This window comes from Vulpes vulpes, chromosome 4, assembly GCF_048418805.1.
Source record: "Vulpes vulpes isolate BD-2025 chromosome 4, VulVul3, whole genome shotgun sequence".
NCBI classification, from domain to species: Eukaryota; Metazoa; Chordata; class Mammalia; order Carnivora; family Canidae; genus Vulpes; species Vulpes vulpes.
In genome coordinates, this window is record NC_132783.1 from 36,300,883 (window position 1) to 36,322,488 (window position 21,606).

The 21,606-nt window shown below is 35.8% G+C and overlaps 1 protein-coding gene across 12 annotated transcripts in view; it reads left to right on the plus strand.

The window, feature by feature from the left end:
- The window catches only part of COL25A1 (collagen type XXV alpha 1 chain), a 446,203-nt gene that overhangs the window by 260,816 nt on the left and 163,781 nt on the right, over window positions 1–21,606 (plus strand). For all 12 annotated transcript variants that reach the window (XM_026017640.2, XM_072755504.1, XM_072755500.1 and 9 more), the window contains one exon: window positions 3,865–3,882. In XM_026017640.2, coding sequence (XP_025873425.1) covers window positions 3,865–3,882 — 18 coding nt within the window. The remainder of the gene's footprint in view (window positions 1–3,864; window positions 3,883–21,606) is intronic.

Consider the following 21,606-nt stretch of genomic DNA (forward strand, 5'->3'; position numbering starts at 1 on the left):
TCCAAAATACAAGACATAGAAATTGTGATTTTGAATTATTTTCTTTCAATTCAAAAGAATGAAATGAACCTGTATCTGAGAGTACTGAACATAGTAGTAGCAAGGTTGGGATTGTTAAGGATGAGTTTCTAAGTTATTGAAGTAATTTCTGTCTAATTACCTTGAAGCAGATGTAGCACCTTTTAGAGTTGCATGAACAATACTAATACTCCCTCAAGCTTTTGTTAATGAGAGTATGTTTATTTCAAAATTTATCACAGTAAAGATGTATGTGGGTCTGTTATTCTAATTATTATTTCAAAGTAAGATTGTACTTTAAAAGTGCAAAATTGTGTGCTTAGCTGTGCATGTGTTAATGGAAAAACGGCATTTTTCCCATCTGAAAAGGAGTGACACAGATTTACCATCCATAAAAAAATAGCATGTAGTGAAACTAATTGCCTCAGTCAGAAATCTAAATGACTTTGTTGATTTAGAGAGGGATGGTAGCACTTTCTGGCAGCCATAATTGTGATAACAGCCTCACCAAGAATGGTTAATATTGCTCTTTAATTGCCTAAAGTAACAATACATACTCAAGTGATATGTCATCTCATTTATCATGCTCCATTGTGGTTTATTTGCCCCACAAAACTTTCAACTCGCTTTGAACACTTTTCTGTCAAGCCTCAGCTACTGGCTGATTGTTTTCCACCATGCTGTTCTGATTACCACTTTTTAAAGTCACTCCTCCTGCTGTTTCGTTTTCTTCACGCTGGTGCCTTAGCTGCCTGGAGGGCATTGCATCGAGCTGTTGACATACAGTAAATCAGTGACTCACAGCATTGAGCATTCTCCACCTTTATATCTACTTTTCAAACCTCAGTATTTCTGTGATTTAACCCTTGGAATGGCTCTTGACTATAGCCAATTTGAGTTTTTATTTCTAGAAACCATTTGGTGATTTGCTTAGGAAAAACGTCTTTTTAAAAATTCAACTTAAGTTGTATTTTGTAAGCTTTAGTCACATTTTGTAACTATTCATTAAAGGTGTATTTTAGAAAACCAAAAAAATTTGACTTTCACAGTTGACTACTAATAATGTTCACTACCTGTAAATTAGAATAGACTAGAAAGATACCCACATATGAATGACAATACTTGGATTTCTCAATGAACTACTTAGAAGCAGCTAAAGAAATCCCAAAATATTTCTTTTGGTTATTTGTCTATGAAGAAGTCTTCATGTCCGGTGTCCTCCATCACCAGGAAGTTTCTGAGATGCTCTTCATTTTTGGTCTTTTGTCCAGTCTCCTCCTATGTTCCCATATAGGAGCTGGCACTGCTATAGAGGAAGCTGACACTGCCACGCCCACTGAAATAGGTCCTCTGATCACTTTCCTCATTTATCCAGATAGCTCTATTGCGATGACTACAAGACTACAGCCATTAGACTGTTTCCTTTCAGGTATTCTAGGTGTCTTCTAGGGAATATCTGTTACATCACACTAAGAAGACTTGGCATAAGCAGTCCTGGAATCTTGTGTAAGGTTTGCATTGTGTAATACATGTTTTAGGGACAATTATCAAATTTGTCATGTTATATGTATAATTTGGGGGAGAAGCCTATCAACCCCCTTCCATCTCTCCTTTTCATGTTCCCCACACTACACACACACACACACAATCATGCACACCACAGATATTTGAAATTCATATCACACATTATAGTAGTCTGAGTTTCCTGGTACTATATAATTGCTAATGCCTACATAAAAGTCAGCTTTTTAATTTTACTGTCGTTTATTGTTTGTTTTCACTACCACTAACATAAATCCAGAACATAATGTATATTTGTCTAGAATAACATACAAATGCATGCAGACATTGCACTAAAATCATTTGTTCAGTGTAATGGTAGGGATACCACATTTTAAAGATAGACAGGAAAGCTGTGATCTGCAGAACAATTGTAGGAATAAAAAGATCTCAGCAATGATGCTTAACTCTATTCTTTGGTAAAAAGTATTTCTGATTTTAGACAATCCTACCTTTGGGTTTCACCAAGAAAACTTATAAAAGATGTAATGTATTCTGAGTTTCTTTAAAAGATGCATGTTCGTATTTCTGAGTTTAGTTTGAAACTTCAGAAAGGACAGAGTTTAAAGCATCCAGAGAGAGACAGAGTGTCAGTGGGAGTGAGTATGTATTGTAATCTTGTCCATTGCATGGATCTGGGAAGATCTGCATTTACATGTAGGTGGAGAGCTCTACCTTTGTAGGTTCCCCATGTTTAGCCCTGATTTTAGGATTGTCTGTTACCCTCAAGAAGTTTAGCTGATCTGGTTTGTGTACAGATAGCAGTTAACAGGCTGGGTGCCTGCTGGTCCTAGGTCTACATCTCCAAGCAGAGATTCACACTGTTGCTTGCAATCCAGGGGCCATAGGGAAGTTTAGAGCATCCACTCAGCTGAAGGCTGCTCCGATACCATTGTTGATCTGTACGCAGACAACTGCAAGTTTAAACTTCAATGAAAGGCAGAATGACCCGGTGGAAAATGCTCGAACATTGGGATCAGATTTCGGTTTAAAATCTGGCTTTTCCACCTCTAGGCTGTGTGAGTGTTAGTTGATTTCTATGAGCCTCAGTTTCTTCATTTGTAAAATGCAGAGCAGTCATAAGGAATAAACGGACTAACATGTCCAAAAGTGCCTGGTACTTGGAAAGGAATTAATGTTATTCATTTCTCCCTCTTCACTACTAGAGTATACAAGTGGTGTGAAAAACATCCACAGTAACTGGTTTTGCTTCCTTTGCTGGTTTGATTAGATAAAACCTGGCTTAAGATATTTTCAGACAAAACTCTTAAAAATCATCTGTTCTATTCCTGGTTAGTTAGAAAACAATTACCTAGAGAAGTTGTAAGCCTGGAGAGAGGCTGAGAAAGAAGGAAAGAGAGAAAGAGGGAGGGAGAGGAGGGAGAAGGAGAGTATTCTCTGGGAGTTGTACTAGTTCTGTGCTTTTCTGTGTTGATACCCAGTGACATACAGCTGGTACAATGAGATTGTACATTATTAATTTATTTTTAAAGATTCCCTAACTTGATGTACACTTTTTATTTCATCTCATCTTATATGAAATCAATTAGAGGTTTTAAGAAGGTGATGTGTAATCAATACTTTTATTTACAGGTGATTTTCCTTAAGAAGCATTTACAGTTCTGCTACTTTGGAATTTTTCTCAGCTTAAACAAGGAAGTGACATTCAAACTGAATTAGATTGTCCAGTGGTTTCCATGATCTATTGACTGAATAGGGAATTATGATGCACTTTAATTGAGCCCAAGACTTCTCATATTTTTTTTAAATGCCCTTTGGTTGGATTGTACAGAGCAAAAGACAGGTGTTAATTTTTAAAATTGACTTAAAGTATTATTGAAACAATGAGAAATCCAAAGACTCAGGGAATTCTAAAACTAAAAATATCTGCCTCTTTTTTTCTTGTCATTGTGCTCTTTGATATGTAGCTCATAGTAATAGTCTGTGCTAAAAGGCCTTCTATTTAAGTAATCCATTCATTACAATAATGTAGTTCACCTTTTACCTTCTTTTTCTCCAGTTTAACCCTAGAGCATACTAAAAGCCCTTGAGTCATTTTGGAGTGACATATAATAGACCATAATAGCAAGATTTTAGATAAGTATCATAGAATAAAAATATGATATTTTTAAAACCACAAAGTAAAATTTGTCAGTAGTTAGATACTAATATCTTCAAAAACATTTTGTAAAGATTTTCAGAACTAGTTTTGCTAGTGAAAGTATTCACTTATTCACTTACAATGACAATTCTGTAATTGTTTTCCTTTTTTCTTTTCGATTTCAGGGTCAACCTGGTCCTCAGGTAAGTGAATTCTTTTCCTAACAAATTGATTTCAATTTAGAATTTACTCAGTGAGGAGATTTTTCTGCAATTCTTTTCAAAGACTATAGAAAAGCTATGAACCGGTAATCATGACACCACACAGTAGACTAAATATTTCCCAGGAGTAAAGCTCTGGGGCCTCTCCAGGGTTGTGTGAGCCACATCAGCTGTTGGGCCAGATGGCAAGTTTAACAATGTACTATCATACAAAGTAAAACTCTTAACTGATCTGAAACAGTGCCACAGGACTTTAATATAAGATAAAATGACTAAGTAGATGTGGGTATGAACTGGTTTGCATTAGGTACTGATTAATCATGTACTAATAATGTTGCTGTAAATCCACACAGACTCTAATTATTTAGACGGTGATCAGACCAGCTACTTTTGATTCATTACAGACAGATATTGAATTTGATCTACATTTTCAATATAAACCAACTGCTGATGACATGATTTATAATTAAATGTGAATGCAGTCAACAGAAAAATCTGCAGAACTATAAATCATATTGAAGAAAATGAGGAAATTTTAGAAAGGGAACGAATGCATAGGAAGATGAAAGTACAAAAGAAGAAAGTTGTCAGAAATGAAGAGTCAGTAAAAAACAACAAGCTCAATACTAATACTGATTGTGGTCTGTAGGAAACAATGGAGAAGGGAAAGCCATTATTAATGTTTTAGCTTTAACACCATAATACCTGTAAATAACATAGCTATTTATTGAGTTCTTCTTTCCCCTTGATATACCAAATGCTATTTATGCCCTAGATTATTTTGTAAATAAACAATTTTCATGATATTTTTGCTAGTCAATGTTCAAATTGTTTATTGGGAGCTAATTCTTATACTAGATCATGAGAATATTACTTATAGTTTTTATGAGCTCAGTGGCTAAGGCTATCTAACAAAACAAAAAAGCACTATATACTTCAGTAGAACAGTCCTTTCCATAGCATGTTCATGAGAAAATGTTTGATGTATAATTAATTTATATTCATATCAGAGGATACTCTTATTATTTGTGATTTCCATTCTTATTTTCTAAGTTGGCTCAATTATCAGAGGGGGAAAAAAAAACCCTGCAAAAGAAAATTGTAGCTTGTTTCCTAAATTTGGAACTGCTATATTATGAGATGAAGTCAAAGTAAAAGGTGCTTTGCATGCTATATTTTACTTAATGCTTACAACAGCCCTGGAAAGCACTATTTTATACACACACATAATGCACACACACATGCACACACACACACTCAGAATCAGAAGAGATACATGACTCATCTGGAGTGACACCATAAAACAGAGGCAGAAGTCAAATATGTCTGTAAAAACCTCCTACCCCTGTAGCACTCAGCTCTCAAGAGAAGACTAAAAGGAGAGATGACAGGATAAACGAAGTTGGAATGCTGGTTCTGTGATTATTATAATCTGTAACATATTTTAAGTATTAATAGGACCTCTGTCTTAGCCTGGATCACCTCTGCCTACCCTAAAGCAGTCTTTTAGATAAGGATTTGGGTATAAGTAATTTCTTTGGGAGACAATCCCAGGAAACATTGTGAGGGAGTGAGGAAATGATACAGGAAAGGCAAGATGGCCAGAAAACAGATGTATTCCTGAGGAAGTGGTGAGAGACTTATAGAGCTTGTCTCAGAATTGCCCACTGAAAGGCGGGGAAATGGATCTATTTATCCACTAATTTTCCTTCCTTCATTATTGAGAATTGTGGCTGGGTGTTAACTCCTCGACACTTCTGGCCTGCCCCAGGAGGTCCAGTGTGCTCCAGCTGCTAGAGGAGTGCAGGAAGCCATAGAGATGTAGGGATGTGTGGGACCTGTATTCACACGGCCTTGGAGGGAGGCAGGGATGAGGGTTGGCACCTAAATCTGTGATGACGTCCAAGTGCAAGAGTCCTTATAGACAAAACAAAGAGGGGAAATTCAGATATGGATGTAAGGACTTAGAGAATTGGACAAAAAGAGAGCATTGAAAGCATACTAGTTAATGAGATGTTAAAGAAAATAACTGTAAGAAGAATATGTTCATGAATCTTGGTTTGTAGCCACAGTTCATGGGCAGAAGAAAGATGACGAACCAGCATAGGAAGCCAAGAATGGGCAGAATGTCACAGATCACTGTCACCAAGATCTGAAAATATATCATGACACTTAAAAAAGTAATGTCTGTCTAACTGCCTGTACTTGAAAATTTTGGAACCTTTCAAGGAGGATAGAATTGGCATTTTAAAATGGTGACCTGCTCTGGCTTTCCTTCATCTTGGCTATCTGTTTGACTTTAGTGGACACTCAAATCCCATGATCATTTTGTTCAAAGTGTCTCCCTCTTGTCACAGCAAAAGGATAAGCCATGGATTCAGGAAGAATAGGCATGAGGGGAAATGCAAGGCTAGGCAATAACTCACATTGTCTTTCTAAGGCACGAAAGGTAAGCAGAGAGTTTTGTTGGTATGCCCCCAAAGGAAAACTCTGACCTATGTCTGAACTCTACATCATCATCATAACATTTTTCAAAGGAAACTTCCAATTTTAGATTTTAAATTAAATAATTCTTAATGGGGTTTTTCATTTAGTGCTTAATGATTATTAATTATGCACTGAGATTTTTATGAATTATAGATGTATTTTGATATAAAGGCTCCTTTCCATCTGTATTTTTATTTTCCCTGCCACCTACTATAATGTATTACTTTCCTAGCCTCTGATCTACTTTTGGGAAATTTCTTCTGTAAAAATTAGAAATTAAATAGGCCTTTACCTCCAAGAATAAATTTTATGTATCTAAAAATATGAACACTGAGAAATGTGAATGTGTTTATCAATATGTGCAGCAGAGTTATAGTATTTTATACAATTATATCATACATTACCATATTACCGTGAATCCACTTTTTCCTTGAGTAAATTTATATAAACTATACATTAAATCTATTTAACAGATATGTATAATGTACATACAGCAAATAAGCAAGGATTGTACATTTAATACCTAAATTAGGAAATTTTTATGAGTTTTTAAATGGTTGAAAGTTTTCTTTTATTAAATTTCTCTTAAAATGTTCATGTTCTGTTTTTTGGCTTACTAAAAATGATTCTATTCACATACGGTGTATATATAGTGTACAGAAACTTATAATTGGGGGTATGCCTTCCTTTTTTTCCTTCATCTTTTTGGTGACTTAAAATGATATCCACTTTTTTCTTGAAATATCTACTTCTTTAAATTCCCTAATTTTATAATATTTCTTAGCTAAAATTCTTCATTACTAATTTTTTGTGAGATATATATATATTTTTTGTGAGATAAATATATATGTTTATAAATATTTATTTATTGAAATATATATATTTATATAAATATATATATATATATTTCAATGTGACTAATGTGCCACATTTCTTCCCTGCTTATCCTGCTCCTCCCTTATCCCATATTGGGGCGATGGCTTCTTAGCACATATTGTTAACTGTGGGAAAAGGGAAGAGCATGAATATTGCAAAATTTTCTATTACCCTCTCTTCTCATCTCTTTTTGCAACTAGTTAAGGAAGAAAAAGGAAGAACAAAGTTTGCTACCTAACCAACATTTCTCCAAACAAATTCCCTTTACTAGTCCTCAAACCAAGTTTCTCACCTACTCCCTGAGTCGTAACTATGTCACCCAGAGATAACTCCTTAGCTGGACTACTTAGTCCACTGAAAATCCATACTTCCACTGAGTGGGTAACATTGTGAGAGATGCATTTCTAAAATCCAAAATCCAAGTTTACAGATTTTCCATTAAGACAGTATTACTGATACTGTTTAGATTGTACAATAAGAAAAATTTTTGGTGCATTAGGAATAGGTTTTTGTGGATTGAGCTGGGAACATAAACCATATTTTATTAGGATTCCTGTGGGAAGATACAATCAGATTTCCAAACAGCTAAATTCCAAAAAAAAAAAAAAAAAAAAGAATTGTCAATGTTTAGAGATTATACATCCTTTAAAGTTTACTAAAGTACTTAGACAGAATTATAATTGGCAACTTGTTATTCATGTGCAAATGTTTATGTCAGTAGTGTTCTCGCATAGGTTGAACATTCCCACATCATCTTATTCACAGTATTATTCAGTGCAAAACTCTTCCTTAGAGAGGGAAAGGCTCGATTCTGCTTCTTCGATATCACATTTTCTTTAGTAAGGACTTCTAGGTTAATAAAGTTTTATTTTGTAGACTGATAGTAAAGAGGGAAAATGTCTGTTACTCAGGAATTTCTTCTGGTCATCTTCTGAAAGCTGAAGACGGCTTAGGTGAATTTAACCTAGATTGTTAAGAAATTGTGAAGACTGCAAGGCTAAATGACTGCAGTGATAGTATGAAACTGAATACAAAAATAAGCCTTAGGAAAGAGAGGTGAGTCTTTGCATTTACCTAATTGGGTGAGCAAATGGTTCTTGGCAAGGGAAATGAGATGGTGAAAGGGTATTAAAAAGGGAAAAAAGGCAATTCTAGCAGCTGTGGTTAAGATAAGAAAAGAGGCAGGGAAATGAATGGAGAGGATGCTGCTGTGAATCCACTGTATTAAAGGAAATCAAATCCTCGGAGAGGAAAAAAAAATGGGATAGAGTAAATAATGTTGCAGAAACTAGGGAAAAAATGGCTGGGAAGAAGAAAAAATAAGGGATGAGAGAGCAAGTAAGGGAAGAAAGGAGGAAAGGAAATTAGAAAAAAGACAGCTGAGTGTATTTCAAACTAGAGGTCAATGAGAATTATTTGGGAAGGGTGGAGTAAAATTAATCTATTGAAATGAAAGTCACCCTGTTTGCTCATTAATTCATATTCATATTAGCACCATGTTTGTTCATTAATTCATATTCATATTAGCACACTTTATTAGTTACCATAAAGTTTTTGTTTAGCTCCTATGTACAAGGCACAGCAATAAGGCTGTGAAGTTGTGGTGAACAAGACCGACCCAGTCTCTGTTCTTTTGGCAGTTCTTTTAATATTGGTAGTCAAGGAGAGCATTAAAGTTCTGTCAATTCTGGAAGACCTGCCATTCTGAGGATGAGTGCAACCCCACCTGCCAGTCCTGCCCTGTACCTGCACATTGGGGAATCCCCAGGTATCATGGGGACCTTAAATGTAAGGCATTTAAGGAGACTTTTCCAAAATGTAGGTGAAAAAAAAATGTAGGTGACCCATTGCTCTAAGTGTGGTCCTGGTGCCATGCCTTAGTTCTAAGAATTGAGTTTCTGCCCACATTCAGACACCCCTCTTCTGATAGTTGAGTCCTGGCTCCCCATGCCCACATTTCCTGTCCACATGACTCTTCATGCCAAGTCCTCCTTTTCCTTTCCTGTCTACTACCAGGCTTGAGAGTTGTGGTGCTTATGCTGGATGCAACCACAGAACAGTGAAATCCCTCTAGCTCACTGCCTGCCTGACAATTCCACATTTTTGTTTCTCTTGATTCTGATTTCCCCATTGCCATTCTGCAAGCTGTAAGGATATGTCTGCCTGGCCGGTCATGGCTGCAAGGGAGATGAGTCAGGAAAGTGAACATTTAGCTTCTTCCTGTCTGTATGACAGAGATACTGAGAGTTAGGATGGAGCATAGCATCAGCCAGTATCATCCCATATATGTCTGCTGGGTAAAGTTTTTTTCTCATGGTTCTGCTTGTGTCATTCTGACCCCCAAACTTTAAATTTCAATATGATTATCATTTAGAAGCCAACAAAATCTAATCATTTGCCTGACATTTAAATCTTTTGATTTGGCCTGTTTTTCTAGCCCTATCTCCCTCTAATTTTTCATTAATGCTCTGAACACAATGCTTCATCCAAATCAGATACAGCTCTGTACTTTTTTTCTCTTCAAATCTGTTTCTCTTCATTTGTCTTTTCTTAGAATAGTCTTTTCTCAGAACCGTTTCCCTCTTCGCCCCTAGGTATACTGGTTTCCACACATCCAGATATGGTTACTTTTCATACTTACCTAAGTATCTCTTCTTCAATCAAGATAGCTGCACTCTTGCTAAATCCCCACAGCACTTTATGTGGACAGATTTTTATACTACTTTACAGTAGAGAGGGGCATAGATAATGAAACCAGAGAGATTGTAAGTCAGATCTTAGTTTTTCATTTACAAGCTCTGTGACCTTGGGCAAGTTACCCAGTCCTCTGAATCTCATTTTCCCCATCTGTAAGGCAGAGATGATAATTTCTTATCTCAACAGATAGTGTGAGGATTAAAATAAGATAATATATGTATGACTCTTAATGCATTGCTTATAACAAGGCAGGCACTCAATAAATATTGATTTCCTCCCTCTGTTGTACTTTTTCCTCCTTCTATTGTATTATAGTCATTTATACACATCCCTTCTCTCTTGATTGCTAGCTTTTATGGTCTCCAAGGGCAGAGTTATGCTTTCTCTCATCTTTAGTATCCTCCATAACATTTTACTTAGTACCTGGTAAATAGATGTTCAACAAATGCTGTTATGAATAGTATATGTAAAGGTAAGGAAAAAGGAGCTGAAGGAGAAAGAAAACTATCACTTTTCTAAAATTATCAATTTATCTTCATGATTCTAAATGTCCTGTCATATTACCATGTGTCATCAATAATGCCATTTAAAACAGGTCTCTGGGCAGCTCTGGTGGCTCAGCGGTTTAGCGCCGCCTTCAGCCCAGGGCATGATCCTGGAGACCCGGGATCAAGTCCCACATCAGGCTCCCTGCATGGAGCCTGCTTCTCCCTCTGCCTGTGTCTCTGCCTCTCTCTGTGTCTTTCATGAATAAATAAATAAAATCTTTTAAAAAATAAAAAATAAAACAGGTCTCTGATGTTTCTAAGCTCTGATATTTTACTGAACATTTGTCAATTTTAATATCTCACTTCCACTTGGTTTGGAGAGTTTGGATATCTTTGTTTCCTTTCAATATAGTAGTTTATATATTAATATTTAATATTTGGTAAAACAAACAGATAGCCTTAATCCAGGGCCATTCTTATGATGTATTATTTTAGTTTTTAGCCATTTATTTATAGGGTTCAAGGCTTATCTTTGATTCTTAATAATCAAGACAGTTATGGAAACTAGTTTATGGTGGTTGTGTTTAATGCCACATTTCTTAAACAATAATATTCTCCTACTAATAAATACTTTAATAGAAATTGTAGAAACTATTTTTAAAAAAATACTTCTCAGGAGTTCATCTTGTGTGCATTATGGAGATACAATGGCCTTTTATTCGCTCCCAATAACTCCATCAGTATGTTTAATAAAGGTTAAGGGGATAGTGGAACCACTGTATTAAGTGAAAGATACCCCTTCTGTACCAAGGGCATTTCTTTTGCATAAAATTTTCAGAATTTTAAAGCCCTCCTCGTAACTCCCCTTTGGAGTCGCATGTGAGTATAAAGGAAATATAATTCCCTTAGGAATTTGGAGGACTAATGCGGCATGTATGTTGTAATTCTGTATTACTCAGTGAGAAAAAAATGTAAGAGAAAACCACAAGCAAATACCATCAGACAACTGCACATGAAGGCGTGTGGCTTCCATTTGTATTTTTTCAAATGCACTTGAAAGAAGTGGAAGATGTCACATTGCCTTTTTCCAACAAATCCCCTTTTGCTTTTTTGTTGTTGCTGTTCTGACATTGTCACTGCCATTTCACAATATTTCGCTAAAATGTACAAGAATCAAGCTGTGTGTGTCTTGTAAGGAATTATTCCCAAATAAAATAGTATATTTTGGAACAATATTTAACTTTATGTTCATATGTTTTTAATTATATACTAAGCTCCTTCTAACCTAACACTTTAGCAATTCCCATATTTCATGTTTGTGTTCCAGTCCAGGCTTTTCCAGATCCATATAGTCTCACTTGGGGGCAAGGGGAGGACATGTACATTCTCTGATAAATTTGAAAAGCATGTGTCTGGGTGTGTGCATGTGTGTATGTGTGTGTGTATAGAAAATACTTCTTTTGCTCAATACATAATAGAACTATCATATTAAACTAGTAATGTATTCTATCCTGAATAAATCATTTTAGATCTGAGAAAATAGTATCATTCCCCATTATCTATATTTTATGTAGTGGTTATATGATAAAGAAAATTATTATAAAAATCTTAACATTTTAAATTTTTTTGTATTTTATTAAGTAAGTGGTTAATTGAAAGACTCCATTGTACTCCATATAGCTTATACCTATATATACTTAACACTATATAAATATATACTTATATACATATTATAAGAGCTTATTTATTTTATTATTACCCATATTTCCTTTTTTACATGGTGATTTGTATATTGAAACGGTATAACATCATCTCAACATTTAATTTTAGCTTAAAAATTTTTCCCACTGAAATTAATCGAAGAATTTGTTTCTGTGAACAACGCCATGCTTTATTTTCATCAAATATATTGCTTTTAATTCTGTCTGAATAAAGGTGTATGGGACATAGCCTTTCATGAATAATTAAATTATTCCAACTTTGATTTACATATGTTGAAGCTGTTATCAGTCCCTAAACTTACTCATTTTTGTATCTCAATTTCTTTATAATGTGATGATATAGAGAAAACGCACACTAAATTTTTATTGAATAAATGTCTACAGTTGGGACACCTGAGTGGCTCAGTCAGTTAAGTGGCGGATTCTTGGTCTGGGCTCAGGTCATGACCTCAGGGTCCTGAGATTGGGTTCCATGCTGAGCATGGAATCTATTTGTCCCTTTCCCTCTCCCTCTGCTCCTCCTTGCTGCCCCCCCATAAGTAAATAAAATTAAGAAAAATAAATGCCTACAATTAATAATTCAGATTTAAAGATAATTTTATATGCATTTGATTATGAAATGACTGAAACAACTGAAAATGCCAACTTTTAGGGTCTGTTTTTATTTATTTTTTTATTTTTTTAAGATTTTTATTTATTCTTGAGAGAGAGAGAAAGAGAGAGAGAGGCATGGACACAGGCAGAGGAAGAAGCAGGCTCCATGCAGGGAGCCTGACATGGGACTCGATCCCGGGTCTCCAGGATCAGGCCCTGGACTGAAGGCGGTGCTAAACCACTGAGCCACCCGGGCTGCCGTAGGGTCTGTTTTTAAAGGGAGCATATGGAATACATTGAGTAGGGTTAAGGGAATGGTCTACACGGGCAGACACCTGTGTTTAAATACTGGTCACTTACAAACTATATGACTTTGAGCAAATTGTCTGTTTTCCTTTCAGTTTTTTAACATAAAATAAAAATGGTGGGCTTGACTTAATATATGACTCAGTGAAACATTTAGAAGAGTGTATGGCATTTGTGTTATTATTAAAGTCCATTTATGCACATGTAAGCATCTACATTAAAAACCCTCTCACATGAACACTCACACTGAGAGAGCCGTGAAGTCATACAACCCTTATAATAGGACCTCATCTTCTAGATAAACATCCAATAGAATAAAGGCCTCAAATCATATAGAAATTTAGGTTAAGTAGTTCAATTTTAAAATTAAGAAATTCATGAAAAGTGATTATTACTGTTAGATGTGATTATAGTATGGGATTCTCTAAAACAAATATTTAGTGTATATTTGTGTGTGTAATTTTTTTCTAAAGATAGTGAGCAGTTTTAGTTAGAAATATTATTCTTCAATGAAATAAAATTAATTTACTTTGAAATGTTTCAAACTTCAAAATATTTTATTTATAAATTTTCTCAAGTAATGTAAGTGTATGTAATTTCACATATATGTTTTTATGGATTCCTTTGTTTGATAATTTTAATATGCTAATCAAAATTCTTAATCAGCCTAATTTATTTTCTCTCTAAATATCACCAGTCATATTTAATTGATACTATGTTTTAAATATGGAATGTATTTATTGGACCAAGTGGAGATTAAAATGGAGGAATGCGTTAAGACAGCAGGTAGAAAGATGGCTCCAGAAACATTTTATTCCATCTTCTTCCTTTTGGGTAGGTCATATTTGAACTTAGTTTAAATAATAACTACAGGAGACTCTACTACCTTCCTAAGTTAATGTGAGCCTTTACACTTCTGGTTTATTTTTTTCAAATGATCAGTGCATTCAATGCTAATTATTTAAGATTTAGATCAGCCATAATTCATTGTCATAACTCACATTTAGTAAATACTCTTTCTATAAAAAAAATACACCAAAGGGTGCCCCAGTGGCTCAGTCAGTTAAGTCTGTCTCCTGCTCAGGTCATGACCCCTGGGTTCTGGGATCAAGCCCACGTAGGACTCCCTACTCAGTGGGGAGTCTACTTCTCTCTCTGCTCCTTCCCCTACTTGTGCTCTCTCATGCTCACTCTTTCTCTCTTAAATAAATCAATAGAATATTTTTTAAAAAATAAGAAAATACACTGAGATGAAAACAAATCAAAGGTGATGCATCCTTAATTGATATAGTTGAATAAGTATCAAGTATCATTTAGTAAGAATAGTTATGGCACACTTTCCTTGAAACCTTTTACCTGGCAACCTGAACTATGGAGCTATCTGGAAAACAATAAAAATAATGTGATTTTCAATTTCCAAAAGTAATGTTACTCCTTGCAATAAATTCAGGGCCACCATTTACACTCACACAGTTGTGTGCTGTGCAAGGCTACTCAGCAAAGGCACAGGAAAGGTCTGAAATTCAGCTCATGCTTCACTTGCCAAACTATGAGCTCTCGCTTAGGGCTACATCTACCTGGAGGAAAACCTCCTTATCTAATTAATACACTCTCAGTTTGGTCCATCAGGACCCTGAATGAAGTACATGTTACTTACTTGGAGAAAACTAAGCAGTCTTACTGGAGGGCATCAGGGTCTGAGATGAGAACAATGTGTTCAGGAAGAAATGTAGACTGGGCAGTAGGCAGAGTCCTGTAGAGAAGCCACAGTTGTGTGTACAGTAGCCAAGTTGTAGAAATGAGTGAAATGACCAGAACGTGTGTATGGAGGGTAAGAGAAGTCATGGGTGGAGGACGGTTAGTTATGAAGTACGTAGAGGGGGAGGAAAGGAAGATCTCCTACAGAGGAAATCCCCATCAGATCCAGAAGAAGATAAAGGAGGAGTGGTCAGCTGTGTGAACTATAGTCACTGGGTTTCCAACTATAAGGTTACTTAGCAATTTTAGTGGCCTGGTGGTTTTCAAAGTAATATTGCCATGGTTTTCGGAATAATTCAGTATTGAAAATGTGGGAAGAATGAACATAGAACATTCCTTTCTAAAAGCTGGGAGTCACAGATGAGAGGGAGACAGGAGCCAAAAACATCTGTCCATGTTTGAGACATCTCAAAAAAATTCTTTCATAGAGTTCATCTTCAAGAGACTGTACAAAGTTGTTTTATTCCTTTTACTACTAGTCTTTGCTCTCTGAACTAGTTATGAGTCAACAGATGAGAAATTAGAGTGATCTCAAAAAGTACAGCTTCTAGCTGAAATCAAATGTATCCTCATAAACATTCATTGGAAAACATGTTGGCCATACAGATACCTGTGACTTTTTGACTGTCAACAGGCTATTCAGGGAATACTAAATTTGACTCTGATAACTTCTTAGAGACCTCTGTTGCAGGAAACCTGATAATGTATTTACTGATACTTACCATGTGTAAAGTACAAGTCTACATTTGAATTAGGAACAGAAGAGAGGAAGAAAATAATACTTACATACCATATGTTCTTTTAATTACTTTCTGCAACTCCCATATGAGTTAAATATTGTTTGTTCCATCCTACAGATGCAGAAACTGAGGGTCAGAGAGGTTAAGTGACTGCCAAAGGTCATGTGTTAGTACGTATTAAAGCCTCCAGAGGCATTGCTTGTTGTATTTCCCCATATACCTTTCTTCTTGCCCTTAGGGGCCCTGATAGCTTAGTATGAAGCACAAATCTTATACCTAGCATGGTGAGCTAAGTTTTATAAAAGAATCACAAGTGCTTTAGGACTTCAAAACAGGGAAAACATCTCCAAAGGAGGATCAAGTAAAGTGAAGGGAAGAGAAATCACTGAGATGAGCTACCAATGACTGGTGGTAATGACGACAGTGAGGTTGTCGAGGGGGGTGGAGACAGGACGCTTACTGGACTAACATTTGTACTGGGACTAAGATTTCTTTCAGAAACTCAAATTTCTACTGTGTTTATTTTTTTTTTTTCAAATAGCTCCATAGCTCAAGTTGCCAGGTAAGAGGTTTCAAGAAGGTGTGCTATAATTATTCCAAGTCAAATGATAATTAAGGATGCTTATTTAGTAGAAAGAATGGCAGAAGCATCTCTGCTTACAGAAGTGACAGCTGTGAAGGGCCCTCTGAGAACAGCTAGTATTCAAGGCTGACTCGAGGACAGGGTCCTCATGGGGAATCAGGATGGGGTGGGAGGGGGGATAAATTAGAAAAGGAAAGTTAGGAGTAGATCATAGTGGACTTTGGACATAAGGCAGAAGTTAACACTTTATTTGGTAGGAATCTGAAGGGTTGCTGAAAATAAAATTTTTGATTATGTGACTATTTCTTTGGGGAATTTTCAAACACACTCAAAAGGAAAAGGAAATAGTATCATAAACTGCCCTAGAACTATCACCCAGCTTCAAGAATTCTCAATAGCTAATCTTGTTTCATGAATCCCTTCCCCTTGCTTTTTGTTTTGGTTTATTTTGTTTGCTGATGTATTTAAAAGCAAAACCTAGATATTATATAATTTCATCTGCAAATACTAAAATAGGAATCTCTGAGAGGGTTTTTCTAAAATATAACCATCATTTAATTATCAACTCTAACTTCTTATTATCATCATACCCGGTCCATATTCAAATTTCCCCAGTTGTCTTAAACATGTCTCTTTATAGATGATTAGTTTGAATCAAGACCCAAAGCCCAATTGGCATTTAATTGCTATAACTCTATAGTCTCTTTTACTCTCTATTTGTCTTCCTTTAATAAAAATGTTTTCACATCACCAATTTTCCCTCAACCTTTGACTTGTATATAGAATGCCTCACACTCTGAATTGGTCAAGTGACATCCTTATGGTGTTGTTTAACCTGTTCTCATCTTCTGTATATCTCACAAACTGCAAGTTCCATTTAGAAGTTTATGATTAGGCTCTGGTTTAATGTTTAGGAAATAATCTCTTATGAAGATGTAGTATACTCCCCTCTTCATTTTATCAAGAGGCAGGTAATGTTCCATTGATCAGCAGGTCAAGTGTTATTGGCCTGATTTCCTGCAACCTTTCCTGTAACAGCTTCTGTATCCACGGAGGATTGTTGCCTATAAGGACTTTTTCACTGGGCCCTTAACAGTTTTGGGGCTGAGGAATATGTTCAGAAATGTGACTTAGGAAACATAATCTGACAAAAATATGTAGGATGGGATAAAGTGAGAGAAGATTTAAGAGGCTTGTAGACTATTCCTGTTTTCCAGGAATAAGTGTATTGGCAACAAACATGGAAAGATAGATTCAAAGGACTTTTGTGGAGAATGACATCTCTGGGAGTTGGCAATAGATTCCATTTACTGAGTCAAACATAACACTGGCCTTTTAGAGTTGGAGGAGTAGTGGTGTGCTTAACAAAAAATAGGAAGGTCAGGAGTCATGAATGGCTTGCAGTAGAAATTGAGAAGTTTGGTTTGAGAATGATGAGTTTGAGCTGATGATGGCATATCTTGGCTTAGACATCTGGTGAGCAGTTGGGAATGCAGACTGCAGCCTGGAAAAGAATTGAGGACATAAGTCAGGTAATAATTAAAGCCTCGAGGGTATATTTGATAGCTGATGAAGGGAGTAAAGTGAAAAGACAAAAGGTTTAGACACAAATTTGGGCATGTCATGTTTGGGTTTTGTCAACCCTTCCTCCCCAAAGCTCTGGTTTATTTAGTTTTAGTTTAGCCCAGAGCGACTCCTTTCTAGGGCCCCAAAGACTGGCTCAGCAGTTTCCCTTCTCATAGCTTGGCTTTATTTTTCCTAATGGAAAGAAATGCCCCCAAGACCAATATGTATTTCACCTCCTATTACTTTATTTTTCCTAAAATCAGACTGTAAAAAATATGACTTCTACTTTGCTACCTCCCTTCTCTTTCCTCAAAGACAATTTTTTTTCTTTTTATGACCCATCTATTATTAAACAAATTTGATGGAGATAATTAGAAGAAGATAGGACCTTCAAGTGAGGGAATAGAGGGCAAAAGAACTTTTCTTCCCTTTGACTTTTAGGGAGGGTGAATGAATGGATGTGTTTAGAGAGCAAGGGGGAAGAGCCTAAGGGAACTGTATTGGTTGAAAAGACAATGAGAGCAATGATACATAGCAGGCAAGGTTGGAGAGGAGGCATGAGTCCATAGGTACAATATTATCTTCACTCCACAGAGAGAAGAGGAGTATCTGCAGAAAAATCCGAAGATGAAGAGCACCGTAATTGTAGAAGCTTACATTAAAAGTTTTTGATCTTTTTAGTCATCAGCTGAGAGAGAGAGAGCTTGGGCTTCTAATTTATACTGAGCTTCAGGCTTTCCTACTCTCATTTTTTTTTTTTTTGACAGTTGATTGTTTTTTATTCCTTCTCCATATCTCCTTAGACTCAAAGAAATATCTACCCTCATCCCTGTGTTGTGCTCAGTTGCTCTTTACAAAACTACATTGTTTTATAAAATATGACAAATAAAACAAAGAATCAAACTAACTTGCAAACCAGGCTTTCTTGAGTAGCCTGGGCAAAATTATGTTGGGGCAGTATATTAGGAAACATGGTGAAGTAAACTATTGTAAATTAAACCCAAGGTGTAAGGTTGAATGTACCTCTGAATACATTTTAATTCTATTGAGCAGTGTAAGGGTATGTAGGATAGCTTACACCATTAGCTGTAAAATCACAGGAGCTACTGTGGGCATTCAAAGCAAGCTGATACTTTCTTTCAACAAAAGGAATGTTTAGGATTCCAGGTCTTTCACCATGGAGTTCATTTTATTTGACCTCTTAAAAATAAGTAAAAAAAAAATTCAAAGTTAAAATAATTTTAGCAGTCACTTAAAACATTTAGATACAAGGGATGAAGATAAAGAGAAGGGAACCCTTGGTTTTGATTGGCAGGAGCAGTAATTTGGCTGTATTTAATTTGTATTGTGTTAGAAAAGAAAGCCAGAGTGAGCTTTCCCGATTCCTGCTGTTTTATAAGCCCTTAACTCCATTGAGCTACATCAGTCTTACTTTTGAGCGTCCTTTTTAAATGTTTGGTTTTTCTGAATTTTCTTTTAGTGCTAGACCCCACTAATTGTTTCCTTATGGCAGCTGCTTATGATTTAAGACTGATCATGAGCACATATAGTCCCTTGTTCAAGGCTTGAACTGACATCACAAAAGAACTTAAAGTTACGATCTCACCACAGAAAATGCCCAGAAAAGAATAGCTATAAAAATTAGTTTTGCAATAAGTGGGGCTGGTTTTGATATTTTAAATTTTTGCCTATACCTACCCCCTGTTCTGCTGGGTCTCTTTTAATCTTCAATGCAAAATGAAAGGTGTAAAGTCTGAAGCTATAAATCTGTTTATAGCTATAATTCCCTTCCCTGGCTTACCAGAGTTTGACACTATAATAAACACAGTTCTTCTGCAGCAACGTTGAATCTGGTTCTTGTATAATTCTTTATATGTTGCTGCTTTGAACACTGAGAGGTTTATTGTATTCTTTTCTTTCTGGATGTTTCAATTCAGCAAGAATTGATTGAGCACCTACTATATGCTAGGGGAGACTAGAAAGTGCTAGGGCTTAAAGTGTAACCTTGGTTAGTCATTCAAGTAATGGTTAAAACCAGTGAGCTGTTTTAGTCTTGCTTTGGTTTTCTTTTGATAATAGTTCTTAAATATCAAGGTAAACTATATTAAACATTTGTATTCTCCAAACATTTTTAACCATAAGCCTAACATATTTCTTCCCACATAACGTCTTGATTTTAGGAAATCAGTATATTTATCATCTTTATCTTCAGGTCAAGTGCCTGAGAAAAAAATTTTATTTTATGTTTACCATAATTAAAACATTAAAAACATTGACTGTGTACTTAATAATCATTATCATTGGTCAATCAGGCATTCTACAAATTGTTTCATGGACAGTGTTTTATTTTAGTCAAATAATAAGCATTATTTTCCTCATTTTACAGATGAAGAAACTGAGGCTTAAGGAGTTTAATTAACTTATCAAAGTTTACACAAGTGATCACAACCAAGATTTCAATCTGAATCCGTTTGACTCCAAGGCTTGAGCTCTTAATCACCAAGACAGTTTATTTACTTTATTTTGAAATAATTTCTCCAAATTATACTTTTGCTTTTTAAAATTATCTTTTATTTTTATTTTTTTAAAAAGATATTGTTTATTTCAAAGAGAGAGAATGAGAAGGAGAGCATGAGTGGGGGAGAGGCAGAGGAAGAAGCAGACTACCGGCTGAGCAGGGAGCGGGAAGGGGCTCTCAGTCCTGGGACTCAGGGATCATGACCTGAGCTGAAGGCAGATGCTTAACCAGTTGAGCCACCCAGGTGCCCCTGTACTTTTGCTTTTTATTTTTACTTTTTTCTGAAGTATTTAAAAAGAAATTATATGCAAGCACACACACACAAATCTATACTTACATATAGGAGCTCCTACATTTTTATGTCAGGTTTTTCATAAAAAGTTTAACATTTACACATTACCTGTTGAAATTATTTGCAAAATTGAAAGTCTATGAAACAACAAAAAAAGTGATTTTTAGGAAGAAATGACTCTGAAAATATATATTATGCTAGTAAAGCAGAAATATATATTAGAGTTCAAGGTTTAAGGTATACACTTAGAAGAACACATGTTCACATTTTAGTTAGAAGTGAGCCTAAGCTAACTGCATAAAACATTTTACTCAGAAGTATGGTAAATTGATTGACATTTAAATAGCTAGGGTCCTGGGATCCCTGGGTGGCGCAGCGGTTTGGCGCGTGCCTTTGGCCCAGGGCGTGATCCTGGCGACCAGGGATCAAATCCCAGATCGGGCTCCCGGTGCATGGAGCCTGCTTCTCCCTCTGCCTGTGTCTCTGCCTCTCCCTCTCATAAATAAATAAAAAAATTAAAAAGAAAAGAATACCTGAGTACATAGACATCAAACATGCACTGATCACTGAGGTTGTGCTATACTCTTAGAGAAGGTTAACGCCTTTGTCTTCCTTATCTTTAAAAAACTAGGGAAATTACAACGTTTAAATATAGTAACCCATGTTCAGCTTACAGTCTAAAAAGCAGAGGAAGAAATGTAATAAAGGTGTACTTTATTTATTAATAAGTTAACACAGAGGAAGAATGGCTGGCCAGTATGGCCACAATATGTCATCTATGCTCCTTTTACCCAACAGTGCTGATAGAGAATTTTCTCTTTCTCACCTATTTCTGATCGGACCAGCCAAGGCTGCCAATAATCAGTTTTGATTTGAATACCCCTAAAACCAGATTTAATATTCTATATGTTTCACTTGGCTCTGGAGTTCCTGTGTTCATCAGAGTGGGAGCAGTTATAGACCAACCATTTTCTGTTAATGCACTAAATCGTGAACTTTCGAATGAGTCACCACATTGATGATCTGTCAGTGGCTCTCATGTCCACTCAGTTAATTGGTCTTTTTGGTTCTATCTCAGAA